Raw genomic sequence first — 27,145 nt, forward strand, 5'->3', positions numbered from 1 at the left:
AGCACATGAACAAGGCAGTTCTAATTTTTGCTTTTATTTTTCTTTACGTACTTATCTTTTGCTGTAAAAGTACATCACTATTTGGGGGATTTTAGATTATTGACCTTAAGAAATAATTGAAAGGGAAAATTTCAGAAGCATCCTTGCTGACCTTGCTAAATATTTATATGAGTTAAGTGGATACAAGCAGGATTGTTTCTGATGCAAAGAACCTTGAATTGTTTTTAATATATAAAATGCTATGACTTTCACGTGTATGTTGAAAGAGGATTAGATTTGCTATATTTAAAAAAGGGGAGAGAACTTTGAATAGCACATTTACCTTATATGGAGAAAATGCTTCAAAATCAAATAAAGTTTGCTCATTAAAAAAACACTGTCTTTTATTCTCTAAAAACCAAAGGAGGGGATTAATCTACTAATGGTTTAGAAGCTCTACTTCCTTTCCTTTAAGGCAGAGTCCTCAGTAGCTACACAGTGGAGGATATACCCAATCGATTCCTACAAGAGAGAAAATCACTCCTCAGACTCCATGACCCACAATCACGAGGCTCAAGCACACTGAAGCCGAGGCTCCTTTTACAAAGTCCAATGTCGGATAGAGGGCTCCTCAGTCGTTTTCGTTCAGTGAATTGGACCAGGCGTCATGGCTTTTCTGATAAGAGCTTCCCTAACTTGAGGTCCATTTAGCATGTTAAACTAGGAAAATAAGAATACAAACTGGAGTCTTTCCGAGTGTTTACAGATTAATAGACATTTTAGGCACTTGCTAACTAGGCAAATACTGTTTAAGGAGAAACCGCATGTCGACACAGATGGTGTGGCCTCTACAACAAGATGCAGGAACTGGGGGTGCTGTTGATGAACAGCAGACACTAAGCAGTTTTGGGGCAGAAGAAATTCCCTTTACACAGAGGTAACTCCTAAACCTTTTGCTGTTATTTGTTCATCCATGTAACATGTTTTTATTGAGTCCTATGTGCCAATTACTGTGATTCAGAGGGGACATAAATTCTAAAGATGTATTCATCAGGATTCTTGGTCGCAAGTATCAGAATATAACTCAATTGCCTTAAGCGCAGATGGGAATTTATCAGCTTATATAACTGGGAAATGCAGAATGCACTTGTTTCTCATTTATTAGATTCAGGGGCTGAATTATGTTATTTGGGCTCTAGTTCCATATTCTAACTGTGCATCCCTCTCTAGAGTTAGCTCAACTCCACGGACATGCTCTCTTCATGAAATGGGAAAGATGACTGTTGGTAGTCCAAGGCCTGTATCATTATAGTATTCAATCCAAAAGGAAAAGAGAAATCTTGTCTTTCCAGGATTTATATATTAATACCATGGAAAGACTCTGTTCAATCACATGCCTATGCTTAATATCAGTCATTGTCGTCAAGAGGCTATACGGTACCAGGAATTGCCAGCCCTGGATCACATGCCCACACCTGCAGGGCACTGTGAAGAACAGTCTATGCAGAACCACATGGGATAAAGGCATGGTACTTCCCCAGTGGAAAGAATGGTCCTGGGGAGACAGAATTGATGTCCACAATAAAAGACTTAGTCCCTTCCTCAAGAAACTCTGAGGATGATGATGGAGATGGGCATATAAACAACTGCAATGGTGAGATAGAAGCTAATACACTACAGATAAGCACAGAGTACTATATGAACACAGAATGGGGACCTACAACTCAAGATTTGCAGGAGTCAGTGACTGTTTCCTGTATAGCACACCTTCTGTTTGAGTCTTGATGGACAAATAAACAGGGTTTATCAGGAGAATGGGGGAGTGCAGAATAGATTTCTTGCCAGTAGAAATAGCACAAATGAAAGCAGGGAGATGACAGAGCATAAGGGCTGTTTGAGGAACTTGAAATAGTTTGAAATGGCTGGAGGGCAGCAGTTCCTAGGGAATTCCAGGAGAAAAGTCTAACAAAGTATACAGGGCTACACTATGAGGGAGCTACATGACTACAAAGGATCTAAGGTATTTAAAGTAAGAGAGTTATTTGATCAAGCTTGTGTTTTTATTTTTATAAATTTTCTTTTTTTTCTTTTTATCTTTGGCTGCTTTGGGTCTTCGTTGCTGCACGCGGGCTTTCTGTAGTTGTGACGAGCAGGGACTACTCTTTGTTGTGGTGCGCGGGCTTCTCATTTCAGTGGCTTCTCTTGTTGCGGAGCATGGGCTAAGCATGCAGGCTTCAGTAGTTGTGGCTCACGGGCTCTAGAGCTCTGTCTCAGTAGTTGTGGTGCACAGGCTTAGCTGCTCTGCGGCATGTGGAATCTTCCCAGACCAGGGATTGAACCCATGTCTCCTGCATTGGCAGGCGGATTCTTAACCACTGGGCCACAAGGGAAGTCCCCAGCTTGTGTTTTTATGGCAGCATGTGGAGCATAGATTAAAAGGCACAGGAACTGAGGGAGAGACCTAATGCAGTAACCTGAGTAAGAATGGTAAACACCTAATTAAGTAATGCAATTTAGGAGATATTATTGATAGGACTTGACAACTGACTGGATATTGTCAGTGAGAGAAAGGGAGGAGTCTGAGATGATTATAAGATTTCTACCTTTGGAAACTCGTTTAGGACGTGCTGTAATTCACCAATATAAACAACCAGAAGTTTTAGGTAAGGTCATGAATTTTGGTTTGGACAGTCATCTTCATGATGCAAACCTGAAGCTAAAGGACTCATGAGAGATATTGCACAAAACATTTTTGTCTGCAGCAAAGGTGGGGACAGGTGACTTTTCATGAGGCTTATGCCTCACCCCAGTAAAAAGTGCATCTCTAATTTTTTTTTTTTTTTTTTTTTTTGTGTGTGTGTGTGTGTGTGTGTACGTGGGCCTCTCACTGTTGTGGCCTCTCCGGTTGCGGAGCACAGGCTCCGGACGCGCAGGCTCAGCGGCCATGGCTCACGGGCCCAGCCGCTCCGCGGCATGTGGGATCTTCGCGGACCGGGGCGCGAACCCGTGTCCCCCGCATCGGCAGGCGGACTCTCAACCACTGCGCCAACAGGGAAGCCATCTAATTATTTTTAACCACACACTAGTCTCCCCCTCTCCACGGTTTTACTTTCTGCAGTTTCAGTTACCTTTGTCAACCACAGTCCGAAAATATTAAAAGGAAAATTCCAGGAATAAACAATCCATAAGTTTTAGAATTCTGCATTGTTGTGAAATCTCATGCCCTCCCATGCTGTCCCTCCTGGGATTCGGCAACCACCAACATCGTCTGCTCCTGACATCCAAGCTGACATCGACATCATTGTAGCTCGATGATCCAGGATCACCCGAAGCAGATGATCCTATTTCTGACGTATTGTTAGAAGGTCAGTAAAAGCCTAACTGTACATCACAGTGCCTACATCGTTCACCTCATTCACCTCAGCACAGAGGCCTTTTGTCATCTCACATCATCACAAGGAGAGTGAGTACAGTACAATAAGATATTTTGAGAGTGAGAGAGACCACACTCACATAACTTTTATTACCATATATTGTTTTAATTGTTCTATTTTATTATTAGCTATTGTTGTTAATCTCTTACTGTGCCTAATTTATAAATTAAATTTATCCTAGGTATGTATGTAAAGGAAAAACAGTAAATATAGGGTTTAGTACTATCTGTGGTTTCAGGCATCCACTGGGGGTATTGGAACATATGTCCCATGGATAGTGGGGCTACTGTATCTACCGTCCTATTATCAGAAGTTCCTGTGACTTTTGTTATTTCTGATACAGCTTTAACGCAGCTTGCTCCTATATCTGCGGACCTCATACAGAGAGGAGAGAATTTCAGACCTTATGCATCATTGATTTAGTCATCATAATTTAGAGAGAGCAGCCTAGTGATATAAAAAGTGGAATGGTGCTTAATCATTTCCTCCACAAATAGGGTAGGGACAAGAATGGAATTATCTTTTTTTGGTTTTCCAGGAGGCAATTGGTACAGTCATACTTTTTTTTTTTTAACATCTTTATTGGAGTATAATTGCTTTACAATGGTGTGTTAGTTTCTGCTTTATAACAACATGAATCAGCTATACATATACATATATCCCCATATCTCCTCCCTCTTGTTTCTCCCTCCCACCCTCCCTATCCCATCCCTCTAGGTGGTCACAAAGCACCAAGCTGATCTCGCTGTGCTATGCAGCTGCTTCCCACTAGCTATCTATTTTACATTTGGTAGTGTATATATGTCCATGCCACTCTCTCACTTTGTCCCAGCTTACCCTTTCCCCTCCCCATGTTCTCAAGTCCATTCTCTAGGTCTGAGTCTTTATTCCTGGCCTGCCCCTAGGTTCTTCAGAACCTTCTTTTTTTATATTCCATATATATGTGTTAGCATATAGTATTTCTTTTTCTCTTTCTGACTTACTTCACTCTGTATGACAGACTCTAGGTCCATCCACCTCACTACAAATAACTCCATGTCGTTTCTTTTATGGCTGAGTAATATTCCATTGTATATTTTGTGCCACATCTTCTTTATCCATTCATCTGTTGATGGACACTTAGGTTGCTTCCATGTCCTGGCTATTGTAAATAGAGCTGCAATGAACATTGTGGTACATGCCTCTTTTTGAATTATGGTTTTCTCAGGGTATATGTCCAGTAGTGGGATTGCTGGGTTGTATGGTAGTTCTATTTTTAGTTTTTTAAGGAACCTGCATACTGTTCCCCCTAGTGGCTGGATCAATTTACATTCCCACCAACAGTGCAAGAGTGTTTCCTTTTCTTCACACCCTCTCCAGCATTTATTGTTTGTAGATTTTTGATGATGGCCATTCTGACCGGTGTGAGGTGATACCTCACTGTAGTTTTTTTTTTTTTTTAACATCTTTATTGGAGTATAATTGCTTTACAATGGTGTATTAGTTTCTGCTTTACAACAAAATGAATCAGTTATATATATACATATGTTCCCATATCTCTTCCCTCTTGCGTCTCCCTCCCTCCCACCCTCCCTATCCTACCCCTCCAGGTGGTCACAAAGCACCAAGCTGATCTCCTTGTGCTATGTGGCTGCTTCCCACTAGCTATCTACCTTACGTTTGGTAGTGTATATATGTCCATGCCTCTCTCTCGCTTTGTCACAGCTTACCCTTCCACCTCCCCATATCCTCAAGTCCATTCTCTACTAGGTCTGTGTCTTTATTCCTATCTTACCCCTAGGTTCTTCATGACATTTTTTTTTCTTAAATTCCATATATATGTGTTAGCATATGGTATTTGTCTTTCTCTTTCTGACTTACTTCACTCTGTATGACAGACTCTAGGTCTATCCACCTCATTACAAATAGTTCAATTTCGTTTCTTTTTATGGCTGAGTAATATTCCATTGTATATTTTGTGCCACATCTTCTTTATCCATTCATCTGTCCATGGACACATAGGTTGCTTCCATGTCCTGGCTATTGTAAATAGAGCTGCAATGAACATTGTGGTACATGACTCTTTTTGAATTATGGTTTTCTCAGGGTATATGCCCAGTAGTGGGATTGCTGGGTCATATGGTAGTTCTATTTGTAGTTTTTTAAGGAATTTCTACTGTTCTCCACAGTGGCTGGATCAATTTACATTCCCACCAACAGTGCAAGAGGGTTCCTTTTCTCCACACCCTCTCTAGCATTTATTGTTTCTAGATTTTTTGATGATGGCCATTCTGACTGGTGTGAGGTGATATCTCATTGTAGTTTTGATTTGCATTTCTCTAATGATTAGTGATGTTGAGCATTCTTTCATGTGTTTGTTGGTGATCTGTATATCTTCTTTGGGGAAACGACTATTTACGTCTTCTGCCCATTTTGGGATTGGGTTGTTTTTTGATATTGAGCTGCATGATCTGCTTGTATATTTTGTAGATTAATCCTTTCTCAGTTGCTTTGTTTGCAAATATTTTCTCCCATTCTGAGGGTTGTCTTTTCATCTTGTTTATGGTTTCTTTGCTGTGCAAAAGCTTTTAAGTTTCATTAGGTCCCATTTGTTTATTTTTGTTTTTATTTCATTTCTCTAGGATGTGAGTCAAAAGGATCTTGCTGTGATTTATGTCAGAGTATCCTGCCTATGTTTTCCTCTAAGTGTTTTATACTGTCTGGCCTTACATTTAGGTCTTTAATCCATTTTCAGTTTATTTTTATATACAGTGCTAGGGAGTGTTCTAATTTCATTCTTTTATATGTAGCTGTCCAGTTTTCCCAGCGCCACTTATTGAAGAGGCTGTCTTTTCTCCATTGTATATTCTTGCCTCCTTTATCAAAGACAAGTGACCATATGTGCGTGGGTTTATCTCTGGGCTTTCTAAACTGATCCGTTGATCTAATTTTCTGTTTTTGTGCCAGTACCATATTGTCTTGATTACTATAGCTTTGTAGTATAGCCTGAAGTCAGGGAGTCTGATTCTGCCAGCTCCGTTTTTCTTTCTCAAGATTGCTTTGGCTATTTGGGGTCTTTTTTGTTTCCATACAAATTGTGCAATTTTTGTTCTAGTTCTGTGAAAAATGCCATTGATAGTTTGGTAGGGATTGCATGAATGAGTAGATTGCTTTGGGTAGTATAGTCATTTTCACAATGTTCATTCTTCCAATCCAAGAACATGGTATATCTCTCCATCTGTTTGTATCATCTTTAATTTCTTTCATCAGTGTCTGATAATTTTCTGTATACAGGTCTTTTGTCTCCTTAGGTAGGTTTATTCCTAGGTATTTTATTCTTTTTGTTGCAATGGTAAATGGGAGTGTTTCCTTAATTTCTCTTTCAGATTTTTCATCATTAGTGTATAGGAATGTCAGAGATTTCTGTGCATTAATTTTGTATCCTGCTACTTTACCAAATTCATTGATTAGCTCTAGTAGTTTTCTGGTAGCATCTTTAGGATTCTCTATGTATAGTATCATGTCATCTGCAAACAGTGACAGCTTTACTTCTTCTTTTCCAATTTGGATTCCTTTTATTTCTTTTTCATCTCTGATTGCTGTGGATAAAGCTTCCAAAACTATGTTGAATTATAGTGGTGAGAGTGGACAACCTTGTCTTGTTCCTGATCTTAGAGGAAATGCTTTCAGTTTTTCACCATTGAGAATGATGTTGGCTGTGGGTTTGTCATATATGGCCTTTATTATGTTGAGGTAAGTTCCCTCTATGCCCACTTTCTGGAGGGTTTTTACCATAAATGGGTGTTGAATTTTGTTGAAAGCTTTTTCTGCATCTATTGAAATGATCATATGGTTTTTCTCCTTCAGTTTGTTAATATGGTGTATCACATTGATTGATTTGCATATACTGAAGAATCTTTGCCTTCCTGGGATAAAGCCCACTTAATCATGGTGTATGATTCTTTTTATGTGCTGTTGGATTCTGTTTGCTAGTATTTTGTTGGGGATTTTTACATCTAAGTTCATCAGTGATATTGGCCTGTAGTTTTCTTTCTTTGTAACATCTTTGTCTGGTTTTGGTATCAGGGTGATGGTGGCCTTGTAGAATGAATTTAGGAGTGTTCCTCCCTCTGTTATATTTTGGAAGAGTTTGAGAAGGATAGGTGTTAACGCTTCTCTAAATGTTTGATAAAATTCACCTGTGAAGCTAGTGAATTCACCTGGTCCTAAGCTGTTGTTTGCTGGAAGATTTTTAATCACAGTTTCAATTTCAGTGCTTGTGACTGGTCTGTTTATATTTTCTATTTCTTCCTAGTTCAGTCTCAGAAGGTTATGCTTTTCTAAGAATTTGTCCGTTTCTTCCACGTTGTCCATTTTATTGGCATATAGTTGCTTGTGGTAATCTCTCATGATTCTTTGTATTCCTGCAGTGTCAGTTGATACTTCTCCTTTTTCATTTCTAATTCTATTGATTTGAGTCTTCTCCCTTTTTTGCTTGATGATTCTGGCAGGTGGTTTATCAATTTTGTTTATCTTCTCAAAGAACCAGCTTTTAGTTTTATTGATCTGTGCTATTGTTTCCTTCATCTCTTTTTCATTTATTTCTGAACTGATCTTTATGATTTCTTTCCTTCTACTAACTTTGGGTTGTTTTGGCTCTTCTTTCTCTAATTGCTTTAGGTGTACGGTTATGTTGTTTAATTAAGATGTTTCTTGTTTCTTGAGGTAGGATTGTATTGCTATAAACTTCCCTGTTAGAACTGCTTTTGCTGAATCCCATAGGTTTTGGGTCATCATGTTTTCATTGTCATTTGTTTCTAGGTATTTTTTGATTTCCTCTTTGATTTCTTCAGTGATCCTTGGTTATTTAGAGTGTATTGTTTAGCTTCCATGTATTTGTATATTTTGCAGATTTTGTCCTGCAGTCGATATCTAGTCTCATAGCGTTGTGGTCGGAAAAGATACTTGATGCGTTTTCAATTAAATTTACCAAGGCCTGATTTGTGACCCAAAATATGATCAATCCTGGAGAATGTTCAATGCATACTTAGAAGAAAGTGTATTCTGTTGTTTTTGGATGGAATGTCCTATAAATATCAATTAAGTCCATCTTGTTTAATATATCATTTAAAGTTTGTGTTTCCTATTTGTTTTCATTTTGGATGATCTGTCCATTGGTGAAAGTGGGGTGTTAAGGTCCCCTGCTATGATTGTGTTACTGTTGATTTCCCTTTTTATGGCTGTTAGCATTTGCCTTATGTATTGTGGTGCTCCTATGTTGGGTGCATAAATATTTTAAATTGTTATATCTTCTTCTTGGACTGATCCCTTGATCATTTAGTGTCCTTCTTATTCCTTGTAATAGTCTTTATTTTCAAGTCTATTTTGTCTGATATGAGACTTGCTACTCCAGCTTTCTTTTGATTTCCATTTGCATGGAATATCTTTCTCCATCCTCTCACTTTCAGTCTGTATGTGTCCCTAGGTCTGAAGTGGGTCTCTTGTAGAAAGCATACATATGGGTCTTATTTTTGTATCCATTCAGCCAATCTCTATCTTTTGGTTGGAGCATTTAATCCATTTACATTTAAAGCTGTTATTGATATGCATGTTCCTATTACCATTTTCTTATTTGTTTTGGGTTTGTTGTTGTAGGTCTTTTCCTTCTCTTGTGTTTCCTGCCTAGAGAAGTTCCTTTAGCATTTGTTGTAAAGCTGGTTTGGTGGTGCTGAATTCTCTTAGCTTATGCTTATCTATAAGGTTTTTAATTTCTCCATCGAGTCTGAGTGAGATCCTTGCTGGGTAGAGTAATCTTGGTTGTAGGTTTTTCTCTTTTATCACTTTAAAGATGTCCTGCCACTCCCTTCTGGCTTGCAGAGTTTGTGCTGACAGGTCAGCTGTTAACCTTTTGGGGATTCCCTTGTATGTTATTTGCTGCTTTTCTCTTGTTGCTTTCAATATTTTTTCTTTGTATTTAATTTTTGATAGTTTGATTAATATGTGTTTTGGTATGTTTCTCCTTGGATTTACCTGTATGGGACTCTCTGTGCTTCCTGGACTTGACTATTCCCTTTCCCATATTAGGGAAGTTTTCAACTATAATCTCTTCAAGTATTTTCTCAGTCCCTTTTTTTTTTTTCCCCCTTCTTCTTCTGGGAGCCCTATAATTTGAATGTTGGTTCATTTAATGTTGTCCCAGATGTCTCTGAGACTATCCTCAATTCTTTTCATTCTTTTTTCTTTATTCTGCTCTGCAGTAGTTATCTCCACTATTTTATCTTCCAGGTCACTTATACTTTCTTCTGCCTCAGTTGTTCTGGTATTGATTCCTTCTAGAGAAATTTTAATTTCATTTATTGTGTTGTTCATCATTGTTTGTTTGCTCTTTAGTTCTTCTAGGTCCTTGTTAAACGTTTCTTGTATTTTCTCCATTCTATTTACAAGATTTTGGATCATCTTTACTATCATTACTCTGAATTTTTTTTCAGGTAGACTGCCTATTTCTTCTTCATTTGATTGGCCCGGTGGGGTTTTACCTTGCTCCTTCATCTGCTGTGTATTTCTCTGTCTTCTCATTTTGCTTAACTTACTGTGTTTAGGGTCTCCTTTTCACAGGCACAGGTTCATAGTTCCCGTTGTGTTTGGTGTCTGCCCCCAGTGGGTAAGGTTGATTCAGTGTGTTGTGTAGGCTTCCTGGTTGGGGGGATTGGTGCCTGTGTTCTGCTGCATAAGGCTGGATCTCGTCTTTCTGGTGGGCAGGACCATGTCTGGTGGTGTTTTTTTGGGGTTTCTGTGACCTTATTATGATTTTAGGCAACCTCTCTGCAAATGGGTGGTGTTGTGTTTCTGTCTTGCTAGTTGTTTGGCATAGGGTGTCCAGCACTGTAGCTTTCTGGTCAGTGATGGAACTGGGTCTTAGCATTGAGATGGAGATCTCTGGGAGAGCTTTCGCTATTTGATATTACTTGGGCTGGGAGGTCTCTTGTGGAGCAGTGTCCTGAACTCGGCTCTCCCACCTCAGAGGCTCAGGCCTGACACCTGGCTGGAGCACCAAGACCCTGTCAGCCACACGGTTCAGAAGAAAAGGGAGAAAGAAAGAAAGAAAGAAAGAAAGAACGAAAGGAAGGAAGGAAGGAAGAAAGAAAGAAAGAAAGAAAGAAAGAAAGAAAGAAAGAAAGAAAGAAAGAAAGAAAGAAAGAAGAAAGAGATATTAAAATTAAAAATTAAGAAAATTATTAAAAATAAAGTAAATTAAAAAGTAAAGAAAAAAATGATGGAAAGAAAGAAGAGAGCAACTAAACCAAAAAACAAATCCACCAATGATAACAAGTGCTAAAAACTATACTAAAATAAAACAAAACAAAAAAATGGACAGAAACAGCCCTAGGACAAATGGTAAAAGCTAAGCTATACAGACAAAATCACACAAAGAAGCATACACATACACACTCACAAAAAGAGAAAAAGGAAAAAAAAAATATATATATATATAAGAAAAGGAAGAGAGCAACCAAATCAATAAACTGTTTAAGATAATAAGGTCTAAATACTAAACAAAGATAAACATAAAACCAGAAACAAATTAGATGCAGAAAGCAAACCCCAAGTCTACAGTTGCTCCCAAAGTCCACTGCCTCAATTTTGGGATGATTCGTTGTCTTTTCAGGTATTCCAGAGATGCAGGGTACATCAAGTTGATTGTGGAGATTTAATCCACTGCTCCTGAAGCTCCTGGGAAAAATTTCCCTTTCTCTTCTTTGTTCGCACAGCTCCTGGGGTTCAGCTTTGGATCTGATCCTGCTTCTGCGTGTAGGTCACCTGAGGGCGTCTGTTCTTTCCCCAGAATGGACGGGGTTAAAGGAACAGCTGATTCGGGGGTTCTGGCTCACTCAGGCGGGGGGGAGGGAGGGGTACAGAATGCAGGGCAAGCCTGCGGCAGCAGAGACCAACGTGACATTGGACCAGCCTGAGGTGTGCCATGTGTTCTCCTGGGGAAGTTGTCCCTGGATCACTGGACCCTGGCAGTGGCGGGCTGCACAGGCTCCTGGGAGCGGAGGTGTGGATAGTGACCTGTGCTTGCACACAGGCTTCTTGGTGGCTTCAGCAGCAGCCTTAGCATTTCTTGCCCATCTCTGGTGTCCATGCTGATAGCTGTGGCTCGCACCCGTCTCTGGAGCTCGTTTAGGTGGTACTCTGAATCTCCTCTCCTCGCACACCCTGAAACAATGGTCTCTTGCCTATTAGGCAGTTTCAGAATTTTTCCTGGACTCCCTCTCGGCTAGCTGTGGTACACTAGCCCCCTTCAGGCTGTGTTCACTCAACCAACCCTGCTCCTCTCCCTGGGATCTGACCTCTGAAGCTGGAGCCTCAGCTCCCAGCCCCTACCCACCCCAATGGGTGAGTAGACAAGCCTCTCAGGCTGGTGAGTGCTGGTCGGCACCGATCCTCTGTGTGGGAATCTCTCTGCTTTGCCCTCTGCACCCCTGTTGCTGCACTCTCCTCCTTGACTCTGAAGTTCCCCTCAGCCCACCCCTCATCTCCACCAGTGAAGGGGTTTCCTAGTGTGTGGAGGCTTTTCCTCCTTCCCAGCTCCCTCCCAGAGGTGCAGGTCCTGTCCCTATCCTTTTGTCTCTGTTTATTCTTTTTTCTTTTGCCCTACCCAGGTACGTGGGGAGTTTCTTGCCTTTTGGGAGGTCTGAGGTCTTCTGCCAGTGTTCAGTAGGTGTTCTGTAGGAGTTGTTCCACATGTAGATATATTTCTGATGTATTTGTGGGGAGGAAGGTGATCTCCACGTCTTACTCCTCCGCCATCTTGAAGGTCTCTCCTATAGTTTTTCTTCATAAGGATCGCCTCAGACACTTCAAAACTTACAAGATGGAGTCCAAGCTTTCTGACCTGTCTGACCTACAAGGCCATGAACAACTTGGTCCAACCCATCTTTCCAGTCCCATTTCCTACCACTCTCTGATCTAGATACTCAACTCTTATCCAGGTGGTCTAACCTCCAAATGGCACTGTGAAAAAGTGCCTGGCACATATTGGCACTTAAGGACTTATTGAATTTTTGAAAGAAAAATTGGAGGAAGTCAAATATCTCTCCCTCTTTTTGAAATGATTTCATTTTTCTTATTAAATGTTTTCATGGTAAAATTAAAACAAAAATATATAAAGAGTAAAGTAAAAATTTCATATAATTTTATCACCCAGGATTAACCATTGATAACTGTTTGGTGAATTTCTTTCCAAATTTTGTCTATGTATGTAGAAGCATATGTATGCATATACACACACATATGTGCACACATGAATCTCATTATATAAAATGTTGAATTATGTTCTTCTCACTTAACATTTATCCTAAACTTTCCCCCAATCTTTGAATACTCATGGATAATACTTTTTAATTTTCTATATAAATATCTATTGAGTATATAGTTTACTTAACATTCTCTTGTAGCTAGATCTGTAGGGTGTTTTTAGTTTTTGTAAATTATGAATATCTTATAATGAACATACTTGAAGGCAAATTTTATCAGCATGTCTGATTATTTCTTTAGATAAATTTTTAAACTAAAATTCTGGATCAAAATATATAGATAGTTAAAAGAATCCTTGATTCACACAGCCAAGTTGTTTCTAGAATAATTTTATCAACTCATGTTCTCATCAAATTATATGAGTACAAACATCATCAACTTGCATGAGAATGATTAATTTTCAGGATATTTAAGCATGTGTCAAGTGATTTTTTGGGGATAACTTTACTAAACATCTAGATAAGTTGGAGAATAGTTTCTATTTTAATAATATTTAAACTTCCAATAGACTGTATCTCTCCACATATTCCAGTGTTATTTTTGGTCCTTTAAATTTTCAAAGTTTTTCTCCATAGACAAGTTATGCACATTTCTTAAATTTATTCCTAAGTATTTATAATTTCAACTGATATTGAGAATGGGATATTTTTCACATTGTATTTTCTAATTAGTTACCTCTGCTACATAAGAAAACTATAGATTAAAAAATATTTTTAAAGTCTCCTTCCCATCTTGTAAAGGAAATTTAAAAAGGAGGAGAGGCTTTGACTATCTTCCAAACATGCCGTATAATTTATTCTCCTCTAAATTTTGTTCATATGGTCTGGCTGCCCTAGAAAGCTCTTCTACTGGTTTTCTACCTAGGAAAATCTTAACCATGAGGAAGAGACTGTGGTGGTCTACCTGAACTCCTTTGCACAGAGGATGTAGGTTCTGGGACCACAAGTGGCACCAGCCAGATGTGCTCAGTACCCTTGCCAATGCTATATTCTCACTGTAATCAGGCTCTGTGGCATCTTGGCAACTGCCAGTACCAGCCAACAAAGAGGAAGAGAAATGCCTGATCATACCTCATACCTGCTGGCTGTACAAGCACCTACATGTACTGGCCTTCTAGTGCACCAGTCTCTTTGTTTAAGCCAAAAGGGTCAGGCCCTCCAGTCACCCATTTTCTCTGGTATGGTCGTGGTGTTTACCTCTTGTTGTTCAGCTCCAAAACCACTCCTCTACGTTCTGCTCTGTGATGCTGGGGTCAGGGTCTGCAAACTATGCTTCTGAGAAACTTTTGCCAGGTGGCTTCCTATTAGCTGATGGAATGTCAGTGGGGAGAACTGGAGGGACATTGGAAGATGGAAGGAGGTAGAAGGACTTTTTCTATTTCTAGTGTTGGTGTCACTACAGGAAAAACAGCAGCAAAGTATAGCTATGGCTTCAGTTCCCAGCTTCATTTGGCACTCCCCAAAACAGTTGCGTTGTTCCCTCTTAAAAGTACCAGCACCAGCCAGCCACACCCTCCCCAAGTTTTGAGCACCAGCATGTATGTGGGGACCTCTTCTGACCTCTTCTAGGCCCTCTCTCTTCTCTTTTGTTCCCATAACATTTGACTCATAGCTGCTTTCTGTAGTTACAAATATTTGGGTTACCTCTGCTTGCCATTTTTGCCCTCACAACTTTCCATCATCTTTGTAACCAATTCTCTGTCTTAAGTCCCCTCTGTTTGAAATACCTAGCTTGGTTTCCATTTAGGCTGAGAAGAAACCTGTGGTTACTTTGGTTGAATACAGCCAACCCAGACCTGTCTGCCCAGATACAGTGAAGCCCACACCCAACCATTAAGATGGTTCTGGCTTCTATCTCATCAAAAAGTTGCAGGTATCAGGCATAAATGCCACAGAATTTTCTCTTCCTTCCCAACTAAAGTAACTGGAAGAGGGAAACACTCCCCCTTCAGCCCCGCAGCCCCCTGAACACTTCACACTTAATCCTTTGTATCTTGGCTCAAGAATCAACTTCTCAGGATCAAGATGTTTGAGGGTAGGTAAGCTGGCCCCTCTCACATGGAAACCAACTAGGAATGAGCCAAGGGGTTCTTTTTGGGCTTCATGAATATGTGCTTATGGAGCTGGGTGTGGACTTGTAGCTCTAAGTGTCCATATATTTTTATACTTCTATTATCTCCAAACCTTAAGTAATAAACACTTACTGACTTTATTTCCTTTCCTTTTATTCCACACAAATTTGGCTTTCACCACTATCCACTAGATCAGTGGTCCCCAACTTTTTGGCACCAGGGACTGTTACGTGGAAGACAATTTTTCCGTGAAGGGGGCGGGGGAGAAGAGATGGTTCAGGTGGTAATGCGAGCAATGGGGAGCAATGGGGAGCTTACATGAAGCTTTGCTCACCTGCCTGCCGCTCACCTCCTGCTGTGTGACAGGCTGCAGACTGGTACCAGTCTACGGTGCAGGGGTTTGGGACCCCTGCACTAGACTATACATTTTCATGGGTTAAGGGATCATATCTATTTCAACCACCTATTAGCAGTAGGTAACATATGCAATGAATGTTTGTTAAATGACTGATTTGGCTAGAATTCCTATTTCTAAGGTCATTAGTGATATATTATTTACCAATTTCAGTGGACACCTTCAGACCTTACTATATTTCTCTGCTGGTATTGATGCTTTCACCCCTTGGTTTTCGTGGCTCCTGGTTTCCTCCCTCCTCTCTTGCCACTACTTCTCACTTGGCTTGGTAGCCTCCTCATGGAGATCCCACCATATCTTCATTTAATTCCCCACTCTAGTCCTTGCAGAGACCAGATGGCTCCTAGATGATGACAATAGATTACTCAACTAATTTTTGCCATCCCTCTGGAACGTGATATTGTTTCTGATTTACTCTTTTGGATGGGGTGGGGGTAGGACATTTTCAGAGACCTCCGCTTGACTTTACCCACTACGGTAGCTTTGATCCTATAGATCAAGGACCCAATATGGGAGTGGCACCAAGTATATCAAATCTAATTATAAATTCAGGGACAGGGGAAGTGACCACTGGTGGGTCATGGACCCAGTGAACACAGAGTAAACTGGACTTTAGCCAGGATTCCATCTATTACTTGGCACCTATAGTCCCCTACTCTAAGAGAGGCTCCATGATGATGATTCAGATCTCTGACTATTCATACTGTGTCTGATAGTCCTTGAAATGTTTGGGTATTTCCTTTTCCTCAGTGTGTAATTAGGTCCTACATGGCCATTATTCCTTTTGGAGAAGGACCAGGGAAATCATTACCATTTGCTGGGGTGTTACAGGGTTCTTCCTCCTGGAGACCTGGCCTCCTGTTGAATTAGTGAGTCTGGGTCTGAAAATAGATTCAAGTCCAGAAACTAGACAAGATACTGTGCCTTTTTAAAATGAGGGTAACTGCCTTCAGCCCCGTGATCATCTATCCTTGATTTCTTTGGAGGTAAAATCTGATTAAGACACTTTTTGGCTGTCCATCTCTTTTGCCTTGAGGGATGCCATATTCTATTAAGTATCCTAATAAATCTCTGCAGGTCAAGCCCTCTTGGCCACTGCTCTAACTATGGTCTCATTATAATTGTGTCCACTCAACTTCAAGCAGTTAAGCACCACCACTAACCTCTACTGCTTTGGGGATCCCATTATGCCCATTGCTATGTGAGTCTATTTCTGAACTGGCCTGTCCCACTGAGAGACTTAGCCTACTGGACAAGGCTCTGGAACATTTCCATGATGCCCAATAGAATGGGAAGTCACTAAAGAGTTTTTAAGCAGTGGGTAATAAGGTCACATTTGTGTCTTTGAGGCATTCTGACATTCTCACCAGAACATTCTTTCTGGTCTTGGTAAATCGTATATCTTCTTGGCCTTCTCATGGAGCACAACCATTTGGTGAGTCTTCTAGCCTTATTTAGTATATCCATTCCAGCATGCCTACTTCTGTGAACCTTTTAAACAACTTTCTCAACCATCTGGAATAGCAATTCTGACATTTTGATTTCAGTTAATGGGGCCCATTGCTTTTTCCAATACTTTTAGGAGCTGTCCTAGAAGTGAGTTTGTATCATCTCTTGGAGTCCTCGTCAGTGTATTATATCTTGTATTTTAGCAGAGTGCTTCCGAATCAGTAAACTCAACCTTATCCAATATTATGTTCCAGTCCCCTTGATCATGCACCCTCAGAATCTAGCTCCACACCTACTCCACAGCTTCTGCTGTACATATCGGTTATGTCTTGTTGCACCTTTGGGGAAGAGTTGCTTCCTTTCTTTATGAGACCTAGTACATCTCCAGCTGCATTGCTCTGACCCAATCCTAGTTATAGGCCTACTGGCAAGGAGGGGAGGTGGGCAAAGGTCCTGAGGGGGCATTTATTGTCTTGCAGGGCAGAATTCTCTGTACTGTCTTCAAGCATGGGGGAGTTCTCATTCTTACTAAGGACAGTGGGCCATTTCTCAAGACGGAGAGAGTTCAGATGAGTCTAGGAGTTCAAAATTTGAAGGTGCATTCAGTCAGACAATCCCAAGTGTGAGGTTTTAATTTTTTTCCAACCAGGGCCCTAACCCTGCATAACATGTATGCTTTGGTTAGTAATTTAACCTTTTCTAGAATTCAGCCACTTTGACTATGAAGTCCTGGGCCTAGGCCTCATCTTTCTCTGTCCTCCTACTGTAGCAAATGAGAGCCTCATCATATTACCAGGGAGCCCCTCTGGCTTTCACAGTTGGTTTTGCAATTGCTTGTTTATCTCTCATTGCTTTTCATTATCTTTTTCCAGTGTATCAATTACACTTAGCAAGAAGTATCCAATCCCATTGTCCTAATAATTAGTAATTACCCCATACGTCTCAAATGCCTAATGCATTACACCAGCTAATACCATCCCCTCCTCTGATACATCATTTCAATTCACAATCCAGGAGCTTGTGAACAACAGGGTCAACACCCACTGCCAGAGTCTGTCTGTCTCCTACCTACCACCAGTGGTGGAGTCCTTCTTGCCAGTCAGCCAGTAAGTGATTCAGCTCCCAAACCCCAATAATCACCTACTCTTTTGGACCACTCCTGGTGTCAACTGTCACAGGTTGGATTCTCTGGAAGCAGAGAGTGAGATGGAGATTGACATGCAGGATGTTTATTAGGGATCAACACCTGTGGCAGGCAGGTGAGGAAGCAGAACTGGGCAGAGAGAGAAGTCCAACTGTGATGGCAGGCCTGACAAAACCTCAGCCAATTCCACAGGAAGCTCTAGAGTGTGTATGATCTGTTAGTGTTATTCCAGCATGAGACAGAGTAACTGTCATATATATATATATATATATATATATATATATATATATATATATATATATATATATATATATATACACACACACACACACACACATACACATAAATATAGAAAGAGATTTATTATGAAGGATCAGCTCACTTCATTATAGAAGCTAAGAAGTCCCATGATCTGCTGTCTGCAAGCTGGAGGTCCAGAAAAACCAGTGGTGGAGTTCCAGCCAAACCCAAAGGCCTGAGAACCAGGCGAGCCAAAGGTGTAAGTCCCAGTCTGAGTCCAAAAGCCTGAGAACCCAGAGCACTGATGTCTGAGGGCAGGAGAAGATGGATGTGTCAGCTCAAGCAGAGGGAAAATTCACCCTTCCTCAACCTTTTTGTTCTATTCAGGCCTTCAAAAGATTGGATGATGCCCATCCTCTTTGGTGAGGGCAACCTTTCTTTACTCAGTCTATGGATTCAAATGCTAGTCTCTTCTGAAACACCCTCAGAAACACCCAGAAATAATGTTTTACCAGCTATCTGGACATCCTTTAGCCCAATCAAGTTGACAAAATTAACCATCATAACATCTATCCTCTCTTTTCTTCCTTTACACCTTTTTCTTCCATGTTCTTCATCATTAGGGTGGAACTATTATTCACCCAGGCATCTGGAAGCCATTATGTTTCTCCTCCTTCACAATTATCATATCACCACACTTTAATAATTTAATATCCCAAATATTTCTCTGATCTATCCCTTCCTTTCCATACCTACTACCTAGACATTGAGCTCAGAACCTCAATGTCTTTCCCCTGGACTATTGCAATAGTCTTCCAATTAGTCACCTGGCTTTCAGTCCCCAATCCATCCTTCACTAAACCTCACTAGAGTGAGGTTTCTGAAATATAAATCTGACCTGATTACTTGAAAACTCTTTAATGACTCCCAATTCATTCATTCACTCAGTAATGGATTCATTCACTCAAAGAATTGCTCAGGTCAAAAACGTTGTAGTCAGAGAAAACTCTTCTCTTTTCCTCACAGGCATCAAGTCCTTAGTAGCTTTAAAATGTATTCTGAATTCGATCACTTCTCAACACTTCCACTTGGTTACCCTGGTCCAAGTCATCCTTATGCCTCCTGCAGACAAGTGAAATAGGCCTGCATCTGGTCTTTGTGTTTTCTCTATTGTCTCTCTGTCATTTCTCCACAAGGTAGCCAGAATAATTTTTCTAAAATGTAAATCAGATCATGTTCCAACAAAAAATGAAGTATGTCATACTGAGCAAGGGGGTATAAGGTCTGTGAGGCCTTGCATTTTTCTTCTTCCTGGCTCTCCCTTTCCCTAACCCCCAGCCTGCTATCCAATTTCTGACTCTTATGGTCTGTTAGCAAGGGAGGGAAGAAGAGATAAAGGTCAAGAAAACCCTTATTTGAGTTGGTTCTATCATAGGCTGGCCTCATGCTCTTGGGCCTGACAAATGTTTAAAGCTACCCCTTTCTCCAGTGGAGTGTTTTCCAGGGTTTTTCTGGAAGTTCCCATTTGGGTCTTCCAACTGCAACTTCAATGCACATTTTCCTTTGGCTTGATGTTTCTCCTATCTGCTGACCCTGGCTCAAGAGGGGCCATTCTCCATGGACTCACACTTGCTGGAGTCCCTTCTCCCAGGAGGTTCAACTGGACAGATCTTAAAAGGTCTGGAGCTTAGCTCTCTCTTCAGCATTTCCCACATCTGGTCCATGGGAAATACTCATCCCTTGTCTCATCAAATTAAGGGTGTGCAGGACTTTCCCCAGCTCAGCAGCCCTCTCCTGATTCCACCATCAAAGTGGCCAGTCATTCTGTTTCTCAGCTTCTAGATTTCCCAGTGGATGTCAGCATTCAGGCCATGGTTATATGTGCCAACATGTTGCTCTCTCCCTGTGGCCAAGTGGAAGCCCCGTCACTTAGCTAGAAATGAAGGAGGTGGATCCCTCTATCACCAACTCCCCATCTTTCAACAACTCACACACACACCCCTTTCTAAGAAGGTTTAGGAACTCAAAGTATTGTTCAAGAAGTTCTAGAATACACATGCCAATTAGAAAAGGCAAGGGCTGTCCATTTTAAGGTCACTGGGTATACTTTCTACTTAGCTGTTTCAAGGTTAGGAAGAATCACTTATCCAATTACTGGGGACATGAGACAATGACAGCTCTTTCCTAGAATGGATGAAAAGAAAAGGATGATGCTGAGAAAAGAATTCCAACCCTAATTTAAGAAAGACACTATGAAAATAATGTCAGTATTTCAAATGACATATCAAAGGAGGGGCACTAGGCAATCAGATAGCTTTTTCTTAAGAGTGACCTTATTGGAGTATAATTGCTTTACAATGGTGTGTTAGTTTCTGCTGTATAGCAAAGTGAATCAGCTATACATATACATATATCCCCATATCTCCTCCCTCTTGCGTCTCCCTCCCACCCTCCCTATCCCACCCTTTTAAGTGGTCACAAAGCACTGAGCTGATCTCCCTGTGCTTTGTGGCTGCTTCCCACTAACTATCTATTTTACATTTGGTAGTGTATATATGTCCATGCCACTCTGTCACTTCAGAGTGACCTTATTTTTAACACAGACCACCAGGAAGAGTGAAATACAAGAACAGAGTTTCCTTTGCCCATGATCACCTCTATCTTAGAACTTCCATACTAACCAGGGAAATTTCTTTGTTGGAAAACTGTTAGATGGAAGAGAAGTAGAGGCTACTCAAGCAGTTATTTTTATTGTTGTTGTTGTTTCTCTTGTATGATCAAAGAACATTTATCTACTCAACAAACATATTTTGAGCAGCCCCATGTGCTAGGAGCTGAAGAGAGAATAGTAAAGAAGATGCTAAAAAGGGGCTTATAGTCTAGATAGAAAAGCATGCTGATTTTAGTGTTATTTTGCTATTCAAATTAGAAAAATGCTTACAGGAATCTGTAGCATAACCTACAGTATTTTTCAGAGAAATTCATGTTGAGGAACAGTTATTTTGTATTTTACCACTTAATATGCAGGTTACCAGACATTCTGAATTCAAAAAGCAGTGAAAAATGGAAGAAAATATAGAATGAAATGGATAGGAATCATTACAAACAAATGTTAATTTTAATAATAATGTCATAAATTATAATTATTATAATAGTTATTTTTACAAATAACCTTTATTGAGCACTTGACCAAGTGTCAGACCTTATGCCAAGGACTTTCACGGATTATCTCATTTAATTTTCATAACAAAACATTTAGATAAGTATATTATTATCTCCATTTTATAGATGTGGGATTTGAGGCATGACTAGTAGGTGACAGAGCCAGATTTGAAAAGGGCTGAGTTTTAACCATTTCTTCATGAAATCTGGGAGTGAAAATGTACTACACACATTCCCTCAGTAGTCGATTCTCCACTGGAGTGGGTTTTAGATGGGATCCGTCCTCAGTGGATTATTGCAGATAACCCATGGTTTGTCCGTCACAAGGGAAAGGTTTCTGGTGCTCAACTCTATTTTGTGAATTTTAATGTGTGCAAATAATAAGAATTTTCTCCCAAAACGTATTTGTTCCATTAATATTATCACCCTTGCCTGTTTTGTGTTGGAAAATCAGTGACGTCCCGTTGTAAGCTTTCATCTTAATTGTCTTCAATGAAATTGTACTGAAAGAAGGAAGGCATTTGGAAGCAATGAGCTTCAGGGAGTCTTCCAGGCATCTCGGAATATCACAGCCTTCGTGAAGTGTTCTCATTGCCTGTGGGATGTGTGGGCCCCAAATTCATGGCCCCAAATTCATGGCCTCCTTCACAAGGGAGTCTTCCCCTTCTCCAGCAGAACTGAGCTCCTCTGTGAGATCACTTCCTTGACTGTCTGTCTCCCACCAGTGCTCCATTAGTGGCTCTGAAGCCCTCTTTCAGAAGCAGAAAGAAGCCCATGGTTCCAAGCTGAGGTGCTGAGGACCCACTGCTATGCCCTTGACCACACGGAGTCAAATTTTAGGAATATCTGCTAGAAAAAAAAGAGCAGCCCCTCATGCTGAGAGAAAGTCTCCCAAGTGGAGTCAGTTCTCTGGAAAACAACTGGATATGGTGTTGGTCTTTATTACAGTTTCCACAGACTAAAAAAAAAAAATTGTTTATAAAACAAAAGCCACATCGATTTGATACAGTAACATTTTTGAGAATTTTGTTTTTGCACAGCGGAAACCAGGGCTGATGTGCTCATGGTGGAAATGGAGCCTGTTCAGTTACCCCAAAGCACCTCTCCTAAAACACGAATCTGAGTAAGCCAGGCTCGGCCTTGCCAGGAACAGCCGGCATTGTTTGGCTCTTTGGAGAGACAGACGAGGCCAGCAAAGCCCTCACACCATGCAACACCACGCTCGCACACCCAGGCTCAGGCCTGCCCTCCGAGGGACGCCTCCAGGGTCCTCACCTTCCCTCCAGTCCCCGGACCGCATGGTGGAGGACACGGTTCTGGCCTGTCCTCTCCAGCGCTAGGACCACCTGGGCAAGAGGAGACTCCTCTCTTGTTTGCAGTTCTGTTCTCAGACAGTGAAAGACGCCAAACGAAACATTCATGTTTCCTGCTGTTTTGAGCCAGATCATGTGAAAACTAAAGAAAATCTATGTTTGCTGGCTTTGAAAACAGGAGTAACTACTTTGTTAAGCACAAAGGAAGCAACTTACAAGGAGCGCCAGACTCACGGTGAGAAAGTAAAATGAGTAGGAATCCTATTAAACTTGGGGCTTTGGGAGACCTCCTATTGGCTGTGTCTTCATTTTCCATACCACTTCCTGTCATTCTGTGGTGAAAAATTAAATTCAGTGCTGCAAGCAAAAATTTGGGGGGAAAGATTTCTTATGTTTTGTAGAGTACTGTACTATAGAAACTATTTGGATAGTTTATATATATATATATATATACACGTATATATATATATATATGTATATATATATATATTTCCCTACAAAAATGAAAAGAGATACTTCATTTGTTTGATTCATTCAGTATCATGGTGACTTAGGGCTGGACACTAGCAGTCTAGGTTCCTGCCCTCAGGAGTTCACATGTGCTAAGTGGGGGAGATAGACAACAAATTTGTAAACTCTGAAATATATCATGTAATTTCTGACAGTGATAATGCTTTGAGAAAAAATAAAGCAGGGTGAGGAGATAGAAAATGAATAGGCAAGGTGGTCAGAGAAGGTCTCCAGGAAGAGAAAATAGTTGAACAGAGAGCTGAAGATCTGGAACGAGTGAGCCATGCACAGTTCTAGAGGAAGGGCATTCCAGGCAAGGCTGGTGGCTCAAGCTGAGTACAGGAGGGAAAATGGTGTTGGATGAGACTGGAAAGGTCAGGGCATGTTGGTTCCTGTTTGCCATGATAAGGAATATAGACTTTATTCCAAGTGTTATGGGAAGCCTTTGAGAGACTTTGTTTACTATCAGCTTATTCTCTACCCAGTTCCAAAAAGAGAGAGAATTTTATCCGTTCATTCGATAGTTATTTATTGATCACTAAGCATATATCAGACTGGGTCCAGTGCTTTAAAAATTATGACCTCTGTCATCAAATGAGGGGATAAGAAAATAACATGAACAACCAGAACAAACATAGAATCAAGAAAGTTGCAAAAGAGAGGGAAAAATATTACTCCTAATAATAATAATGTAAGAAGATAAATTACAAATATTAATGCTGATTAATAAGAATGCTATGCCCTAGGTACTATTCATGTATTTTTTCACATGACTCAATGCCTTATGTATTGTTATTCTTCCCTGTAAACGAGGAAACTGAGGTCAGAAAAGCAAAGTAATATCACAGACCAGAAAGCGATTAAGCTGAGAAGCCGGGATTTGAATCCAGGTTTGTCTGATTCTAAAGCATAAAGTTTCTCTCCTCATAGGAAGGAGCTACTGTGACAAGCTACATATTTTGTAACTCAGTATGTATAACTGCTGCTTCTAAGAATGAGATACTTCATCTAGCAGACTTGGGTCAGATTGGCTTCAGAGATATATTCCAAAGTTAAATGTACCCACTGTAAAGTGGGGTATTAAAATTCTTAAAAAACAATACACAAACACTGCAAGGAGAAGAGCCCCAAATGATTTTTTCCAGAAAACATGTTACCATCTTTAATAATAGCATTCTATTTGTTTGTTCCTCAATTTTCTTGTGCCCCCAACTGCATTGTCCCTGGCGTAAGTGCAAAAAATCATGTCTGATTGTTCACCATTTTATTTGCAGAGCCTAGCACAGCACCTAAAACACAGTAGGTGCTCAATTAATATTTGTTGAATGAATGAATTAATTACACTTCATTTTCTTTCTTTCCAGGGCCTGCCTTTACTGCCGTGTACCACTCCAGACAGCATGCAGAGTTGGTGGAGAGTATAATAAACATCAGAGATATTTTGCAATTCACGGCTGACCCATGTTGACCCTTTCTTTAATTAAACCTTCCACTTGTGAATGAATCATTTCTTCCATTAATTAAAATAGGATACACTTATGTCTCTGTAAAGTATGTGTCAAAAGAAAGCATTCCACCTAAAATATATACAGGAGGCGCTGACCACCGTGGAGAGTCATCCATCATAATCTGCTAAAAAGATCAGCTCTGGAATTAGAACGAGCACAATCATCTCTTATGCCCTCCAAAATACAAGTTGCAGCTTCTCACCCGATCCGTCAGCTCCTGTGTTAATATAGGGAGTAAAGCATAGTGTGAAGCCGTAAGAGGACCGTTTATTTTGTAGGGCAGGGCAGGCGGCCCCAGCGCTCCGGTAATGCCATCATCTCTAATAACTGCTTGGAGCCTGTGCTCTCTGGAGACGTGTCTCTTGATTGTTAGAGCTGGAAGGCAGCGGAATCTCACTGTTGCGAGGCTCAACAATTGCTCCTGCAATTCCTCCGAAAGCCAAGAGGATGACTGAGAAATCTGACGGCGCTGTTTAGGTGGACAAAGCAAGTTCGTGTTCCCACTCACCCCCACCGTCTCCTTCTGGAAGAAGTGGGCTGCAGAAATCGATTTGCAGTCTTTAGCTCCAGGAAACAGTGAGCCCAGGCAGCCACTGTTCAAAATATTTTGCCTCAGAGGAAACTCTGCACTCTCCAAACTCCAAAGACCTCAATGAAGTACATAAGTTATGTTTAAAAATCACCACTGGGGATTCTCCAGGCAAGATGAAAAGGAAAGAAGGATAAAGCATTGAGAAACTCAAAGTGCCTCAGGTCCTCTAAAAGCAAGTTTTAAATATCCCGCAAGATTTCAAATGCAGCAATTTTTGAGAAAGCGCGACATTGTAAAGCCTGTTCTCTCGGTGAAGTGTCAGGCTCCATAAGAGTAGGAATGATAAACACTCTTCCTGCATATTTAGGAGGCTGTTTCAGAAGACGCCAAGTGATTGCTAAAACAGTCGTGCAATTTAGTGTGTTTTAGTACCACAATTTTCTGTCCAATACTAATTGCTCTTTTATTTTTCCTTCAATTAATCCTGTAAGGCGGGTGCAAAAATATAGGAATGATAAGGACATTTGCCATCATTGGGGCTATTTCCAATGGTGAAAGGAAGGCCTGGAAAGGTGAAGTGACTTGTCCAAGGCCAAGGGCAGGTTCATGGCAGAGCCAGGGCTCCCAACTATGTCTCCTCTCTCACAGTCCTGGGCTCTTTCCCCTGTGATTCTAATGAGGACTGAGTCAAGGGTGATTTATTCCCCCAGCACAGTGCTAGGTACAGTGCCTGTGGATTGATTAATGCGTTGATTCCCACAGAATAAGAGATTTGAGATTACTTGACAAATCTCTCAAGTACTCAGGAAAAAAAAAAATCAATAGTTTTTCTTTGACTTCAAGTCCAAGTTATTTGGAGTATTTCAGAGGTACTTTTCTCCTGCCTTCAATACTTCTCTGATACTCACTGGCTTGTCTCCTGCGTCAAGATATATCAGAATGAAAAGAGGAGGTATATGAGAGATTTAACAATTAGTGGAAATGGACCATAACACTGGAGAATTAATTGTTCACATGGTATAGAATAGTGATTAAGAACATTGACTCTGGAGTCAAGTTGCCCTGGGTTCAAATGCTAGCTTTGACATTTAGAAGATGTGTAGTCTAAGATCACTGATTGCGGGCTTTTTAAATCCCGGGGCCTCAGTTTTCTCCTCTGTAAAATGGAAATTTTAGTACCTACTTTACAGGCTTGACTCAAGGATAAATTTTAAAATCTGACTCCCTTTATATGTGTGATTTAATGACATATTCAAACAGTAACATTAGAACAAGAGCTATGAAAAAATTAGACCATTAAATTTGCTTTATATTGATTGAAGCCCTAATACTAGGTCATTTTTGAGAGAAGAGCATCCTTGTGCTATTTGGTGATGTTATTTCCTCTCTCTCGGCCCCCACTCCACACCACCCTAGTTTAAATGCCCAGGTCCCTTGTCTGCATAACTGCAATAGCCTCCTCTCTGCTGCTTGTCTCTTTCTCTTTTTATCTCCGATCTAGTTCTTCTTGAGTAACCATTTAAAGACACATATTTGGCCATATCATGCTCTAACCGAAAAGCCTTCGGGGATTCCTGTGGCTTACACAATAAAGCAGTACAGACTGGTCCCAACCCCCTATTGTAACTCATTCCTACCAGCATCATCCCCACACCCCACGTTCTAACCAAACAGGACTACTCACTGTTCCCTCAACGCCCCATGTACTAATACACCTCTGTGCCTTTGCTCATGATGTGCTCTTGGCCTGAAACCATCTTTTCCCACTTCATCACCTACTAAATTCCTGGTCATCCACCAAAGCCCAGCTACAATTTCACCTCTTCAATTAAGCCTTTCCTTACTCCACTCCCCTCCTGGCAAAATTAATTACTCCTTGCTCTGTGTGCGATGCCACTTTGTTCTTATCTCACAAATAGCATTTACTGCATTAAATTATATTTTGTTGTATATGTGTCTGTCCCCAGCGAAACCTGGATTAGCAAACATTCGAAACCATTCCCTCCTTCCAAACCCATGACTCTTTTCCCCACTAAGATCAAGTGCTGCCTAGAATTGTTTTTAACTAGTGCTCTGAGCAGCCCCTCTAAA

General features: G+C 40.6%; 1 protein-coding gene across 1 annotated transcript in view; it reads left to right on the forward strand.

Moving 5' to 3' along the window:
* The window catches only part of TM2D1 (TM2 domain containing 1), a gene marked incomplete at its 5' end in the record, with an annotated part of 145,326 nt that extends 120,786 nt beyond the window's left edge, over positions 1-24,540 (forward strand). The window contains one exon of the mRNA XM_082677203.1: positions 24,379-24,540. Within this exon, the coding sequence (XP_082533329.1) occupies positions 24,379-24,438 (60 nt within the window). The 3' untranslated portion in view covers positions 24,439-24,540. The remainder of the gene's footprint in view (positions 1-24,378) is intronic.
* Between the last annotated feature and the right edge of the window lie 2,605 nt (positions 24,541-27,145).

This window comes from Grampus griseus (assembly GCF_964374135.1).
Source record: "Grampus griseus genome assembly, chromosome: 1".
NCBI classification, from domain to species: domain Eukaryota; kingdom Metazoa; phylum Chordata; class Mammalia; order Artiodactyla; family Delphinidae; genus Grampus; species Grampus griseus.